This window comes from Branchiostoma lanceolatum, chromosome 18, assembly GCF_035083965.1.
Source record: "Branchiostoma lanceolatum isolate klBraLanc5 chromosome 18, klBraLanc5.hap2, whole genome shotgun sequence".
NCBI lineage: Eukaryota > Metazoa > Chordata > Leptocardii > Amphioxiformes > Branchiostomatidae > Branchiostoma > Branchiostoma lanceolatum.
In genome coordinates, this window is record NC_089739.1 from 7,611,659 (window position 1) to 7,617,658 (window position 6,000).

The 6,000-nt window shown below is 42.0% G+C and overlaps 1 protein-coding gene across 1 annotated transcript; it reads right to left on the bottom strand.

Moving 5' to 3' along the window:
• Window positions 1-402: 402 nt before the first annotated feature.
• On the bottom strand, window positions 403-5,791 carry LOC136424281 (uncharacterized). Its single transcript, XM_066412824.1, has 6 exons — window positions 5,633-5,791; window positions 2,746-2,819; window positions 2,012-2,233; window positions 1,474-1,656; window positions 1,121-1,156; window positions 403-773 (listed from the first exon to the last, which is right to left on the bottom strand). The coding sequence occupies exons 1-6, from the start codon at window positions 5,638-5,640 to the stop codon at window positions 763-765; spliced, it is 534 nt and encodes a 177-aa protein (XP_066268921.1). The 5' UTR covers window positions 5,641-5,791; the 3' UTR covers window positions 403-762.
• Window positions 5,792-6,000: the final 209 nt, after the last annotated feature.

Consider the following 6,000-nt stretch of genomic DNA (forward strand, 5'->3'; position numbering starts at 1 on the left):
CAGACGTTTCAGACAGTATCCACTGTCTTTCGTCAGTGACTAACGATAGGACTGAGAACACCAGGTTTTATACCAAAACTCTGAATGGATATGTTAATGAGGTAAGACAATTTAGGATGTCTTGAAGTAGTCTTCAAAAAGAAGATTAATTCAAGACAAAGTTATGCCAATAATTCTTTTTGAAGACTACTTCAAGACATCCTAAATTGTCTTACCTCATTAACATATCCATTCAGAGTTTTGGTATAAAACCTGGTGTTCTCAGTCCTATCGTTAGTCACTGACGAAAGACAGTGGATACTGTCTGAAACGTCTGACTGTTTCAAAATCTTATCCAGTTGCTTGAGTAATTATTTTGGCGTATCTTATTACCTGGATGTCTAACCTTCATCAACGTAGCTATTCAATTCTTTTTTCCTTCATTGGATAATGACTCTGATAAGAGCATTTCTGAAACTTATAAATGTGCGCTGTGCATTAAGCGGCAACACAGACTCTAGGTGGTCGTTTGAGTCTTAACATAGTTCAGTTTTCCTCTCCTGAAGGATCCGAGGTGCAACTTTAAGCGCTATAAACAATTTACGTCAAGCCTGTGCATGGAAGCAGCCCCTACATGTTATCAACAGCGACGGTATATACTACATGCACATACTGTTTGCTAACTTCTAGCTTGAAGTACAGGTACGGTCGCTGTGGTTTCTTCCAGCTGAACTATCGCATCGTCTTCTTGGTCTTCTCTTGATCGGTGGTGTCGTATCATCATCACACACCCCCTGGAAGATGCGAAAACATCCAGTATTACAATCTAGAATGTAACACTTCTGTTGACAAATCTTCATCAAAGGTAAGCTTTTACGTCGACAAGAAAACATAAAGACGCGTCCTAAGAACGTGCTTTGCCCTGACGACAGTGACGTGCATACATTCGAACGCGTCTTAGTAGAACGTTCTAACGCTCTCCAAGAACATGCTTTGCGCTGACGTGCACACATTCGAACGCATCTAGAACGTTAGAACGCGTTCGAATGTCAACGAGAATGATGTTTGATGTGATGTAAACAGTATTTTTAGTCCTCGTAAATCTGAACTCTTTATGTTTAAAGACAAATATTTTGCTTACCGGTAGGCAACACAGTCGGCATTCCGGTTGGTTCAGCTGTGTGGGTTGAAGCAAAAAGAAGTGTTATTGTGTGTCATAAGTCTCCACGCTATCATTAAATTAATGTTTTAACCCCGAGGTTCATGTCATCATTTTGTGTCTTTTTGATGTGTCAGCACGTCTTTGTGAGTCGACTATATTTAGCATACCCTATTGTAACTTATAATTTCATGTCTTTTGGAAGCATCAGTACGTCTTTGTGAGTTAACAATGTTGAAAGTGTTTGTCTATACTAGTCTAAGAAGAAGAGGAAGAAGAAGAAAATACGAAAAACAATATGTTTCCGTGAAGGTGATCACAAAAAGATTGCACACCTTCGCATTCCTGGTCCTCGCCAACAGTGATCCAATTACCGTTGTAGCACATTCTACTAGCCGTTCCGACTGTTCCAGCAGGGCATTCGTATGTGCAGACTGTACCGGCCCCGTAGCTGCTGCTCCCCGTGCAGCTATGTCCGCTGAACCCAGCCAAGTCTCCAGGCTGACTACAAGATCGACCTGGAAAGCAAGCACCGGGTCAGAATATTTGTCGGGAATGGTCTTCAAACACGTGCACTTTCGGAATAAATTCCAAATAATAACCACGTGAAGACATATCACTCCGTATTCCATATACAATTGTAAGAGGTAAAAGGTGATTCAAAACATCGGCAAATGGTAACGACATATTGGTCTTTATTACAACATCCAGAAAGCATACTTTAGGAAACATCGTAAAAAGCTGTTAAAGTGTGTGTCAATCGCAGTACTATACTGACGGCTCCGCTGCTAAGGCGTCGCCAAAAAATCCCTGTACGTCCTCTCAAATATTTCTTATAATATTGCGATATACCTAATATAACGTTATACCTACAGGAACACTGTATTCCCTTGGATTTCTGGTATCTCCTTGTAGACCTCTGGAACTTCTTCCACTCTCCCGGGCGGCCTCTGCACGTCCTTGTCTTTGGTCCCCCTGTCCATTTACATCCGGCGTTACACGTCCATGTGCACACGGTGCCTTTGTTGTACGTTCCGTCGTTTGGATTGCACACGCGCTGTGTGCCGGGGATGTTCCTCTCCTTGCATTTCGGTGCTGAAATGGCAAAAATGATTGATAGAGGTGAGCTCGATCTAGCAATTCGAAGGCATAGGCTATACTGCTTCTTGGGACAGCATGTTTAGCTTTATTGAACTGATGAAATATCCGTAGCATTCTCACATTTCCAAGCATTAGAATATTCATAACTGATGAAAATCGAATAGAAGAAATGTTTAGGTAAGGCCCATGTGTATGAGCTACCAATATGAATGACTGTTCAGTTTTCGATTACAAATCAAAATACGTGAAGTATCTAAAGAAGCCAACAAAATACACCCTAACATGCTAATTTCTCCACGTTTTGTAGGCGAAAAAAGCTACATTCCTATTAAAATATGCCACTATCTCAACCGCACCATAACAAGCGACTGTAACACCAGAACTAGTTTTGCCGCGCAAAAATACTGTCTTGCAAGTGTAATCAAATCAATCATTCTACGACTCGACCCTCCTTGTCACAAGATGTAATCTGCATTAAGAAGTATACCCCACATAAAAGAACTCACTTTTCCTTCTTCTCGCAGAAACGGTGACGAGTGCAGCCAGCACTATCAGGGACAGTAGCAGCAGTCTGGAATAGCTGGAACATTAAAATAAGCATATTCAAACGAATGTTATTCGATAAAGATTTCCCCCTGGCCCATTTCCAATGATTGTATGGTGCTCAAGTTTTACAAACACTATGTATGATGATACATATCTCTATAGGCGACATGCCTGTTTTTCATTTCTGAACTCTTAATATTTTCTCCTTCACAGCTGCTAGGGTGGTATGTGGTGTGGTAGTGGAATGTAGGAGATTCCAGAGGGAAGAAAATGAAAGAAATCCCGCCCACTACTAGGAAAGCATAGAATCGTATAACATGGCATAAAAACAACAACAAAACAAACCCGACTGAGCGAAACCTACGTCTAGAGAGTAATGAAACCGGGTGGTCACCAGGGTCCCGAATACAGTGTATGTTCTTGTAAGGTTTTTGTAGACTGATTTTCAATAGAATTAAGAGCCACGGAGTTTTGCACACTTATTGGGTATCTAAAGAACACTAAGTTTCGTTCTTCTTAATCTCGAGCCCCGGGAAATCAGTCTACAGATCTAGATTCTGAATACTTGAATAAGCACAACGCGTATTCAGGACATAATTCTATCACTCTAGCAGCCGTGAAAGATACATCTATATTTTCAGAAGTTCACTGCTTATTGTTTGAATGCACACACATGACAGTGCATATAATATCAAAATCAAGAAACATGAGCGCAAGAAACGATATATCTTGGGCCCTCCCTCATTCACTATATATGAGATTGATGCGTGCGTGGATGTCATCCAAATAATAAGTCAGTATGGCCTTATACCCCCATTCCACTTGGACGGCGATCTCACCGCACGCTCGCTGCAACCGAGAAGTTAACAGAGCGCTCAACGAATTTCTTGGACAAAAAACTAATCATTTTACGCTTTGTGTGTTTTGTTGTCTTTTCAGTCATACTTTTTTATTTTGCATGATATTCCAGTTATGAAGTCAAGGGGGGTTACACAATTCCGATTGAGGTCGCAACGAGAGCGCAACGCGATCGCCGTCTAGTGGAATGGGGGCCTAACCAGACGAGAAAATATGTGTGACGACAATGCGAGGGCGTAGTTGGAATGGGAAGGGCTGGCGAAGTAAGAATTAAGTTCGTCTTTCAAACATACTAGTGAAGATTATCTCCTCTAATTAGGAAGTCCGTCTCATCGCGTATGAAAAGGTGTGCACTACAAATCGAGACAACAAATAAGAGGAAGACCTCTTAGATTTGTCATTGTACATCCCGTGGGGAAAATAGTAGCGCAAAAACTAATTGTTTTAAGTTCTGATTGACAGTTAGCCACCGGACACGTCAAACATGACGTAAGCAAAACGATTAACATGCTTGCTATGTTCGTTTTACGTACATGTAGTAATTACACCAGTGACCTTGCAGCAAAGTTGACATGCCATTGTGATTTTATGTATACGCACGCGCCCAGTAATCACCAGTAATTATTTTAGGCGTTGAGCAGCTATTTAGAAAATAGCTCTCCAGGATCGATCAAAACAACACGACACGTTTTGTGATAAAAGAATTTAGTCTCTGCCACCCTCCATAGATTGGGGAAAAAATAACTAGTAGTAGAAATTGGTCAAATAGATGGCACTCCTCTGGCATATCATTCAGTTTATTTGGCCAATTTCTACTCTCTGAGCATGCAGCTAGGCTCCGACCTCTTTGGGGCGTCTTTTTATGCGTTTTTATCGGACTGTCTATTCTATCAGGTTTTATTTTTGTCCGCCAGCCAAATAAAACAAAAAAATCGAATAAAAACGCCTAAAAGACGTCAAAAGCAAGCCGGGGCCGAACCTCTGCGTAAAGAGTAGGCTAATGCAGGGGTAGAAGTTTTAGAATTCGGCGCGGAGAGTGAGCCCGCCGGAAACTGGGAAGGCAAACGATTCTCTTTCGTGGCCAAACTCTCCTGGCAGCTTATTCTATTTGCCAAGCTAGATTTTTACTAATTTTCAGGCAGCGTAGATAGTCTGGTGGAGACTATTCGTTTCCTCAATCCTAGCCTATGCCAGGCTCCGGCGGATTGCTGGAAAAATAGTAAAAATTGGCCAAATAGAGTGAATAGTAAGCTAAGAGAGTCGGGTTGCCTATTGTCCCTCTCTCCGAAGCCGACTCTCTTAGCTTACTATTCACTCTATTTGGCCAATTTCTACTGTTTTCCCAGCGACCCGCGGAGTCTAGCTAGTATAGGCTAGTCATTTCCTACTATCCCGGATTTTCAGATCTTTCTGAAGTCGTGAATAACCCACTTATGGCGCTTATGTGACAACGGAGACCTTGAGAACATCACTTCGGGCCATCCGACCGCTGATCATCTCGGTGCCCAAGGTTGCACCGTTACTCATGTCCTTTTTCCAATTCCAGCCGCAAAAAGCACAAAGTACGGGCCAAATCTTACAGAGAAAGTTTCAAAGTTCATTTTCACTACTTGTGAAGAGACTAGAAACGTTGGCAAGACGAGACGCCGCGCCGGCCCCGGTACTGACATGAGTACGCAGTAGAAGTTTTGCCACATGGTAAATCATAGTTTTCCAATTCCAAAAAAAAAAAATTAAAATCCGTAAGGACAAACAGCGGTGCAGTTCCACGGAGATACGACACTCGTTCACTTGTTACAGAGACAACCACAAGAGACAAATCGCTCAAGTACTAGTTTTAGCAGCATTTACTCCGAAAAGAGAACAAACCACCAACTAATTATTTCAGAATAACTTTCAGAAAACAGCGGGACATTTCAACAGGGATGATATCGCCCCCAAGTTTTCACAGAGACGAAAAAAAAGGAAGGAAAGAAAGTTAAAACCTACCTCAACATTTTCTGACTTGATACTCGGAGCTTGGTTGGTCTGGTTGTTTATCCACTGGAATCCACGATTAGAGTGAAGCCCGTAGACGGTTGGTGCCAGTTTTATAGATTATCATCAAATTGACAACAGCAAGTACATGCGTCAGATGACATCAGCACCAGCACTATTCCCCACGTTCAACTACGTATACAAGTCACTCGTTCGAAATAAGTGTAGCTGCGCACGCGCACTTCCTGCGAGCTGAGACGTTGCCGCTCGATCTCCAATTAGCTTGTAATTTTCCACTTGTTTTGATAATATTTTTCACATTCTTTGAAGTGCCGTGTTTTTATCTCCTGAGCGAGACTCTTTGACTTGGTCACATTCGT

Bases quoted from the DNA above. Each gene is read 5' to 3' on its own strand.
- LOC136424281 (XM_066412824.1), bottom strand. The intron at 2,234-2,745 runs GTGAGTTCTTTT...TTGCCATTTCAG, and splicing joins TTCTGCGAGAAGAAGGAAAA to CACCGAAATGCAAGGAGAGG. The intron at 1,157-1,473 runs GTGTGCAATCTT...CAACCCACACAG, and splicing joins CGAGGACCAGGAATGCGAAG to CTGAACCAACCGGAATGCCG.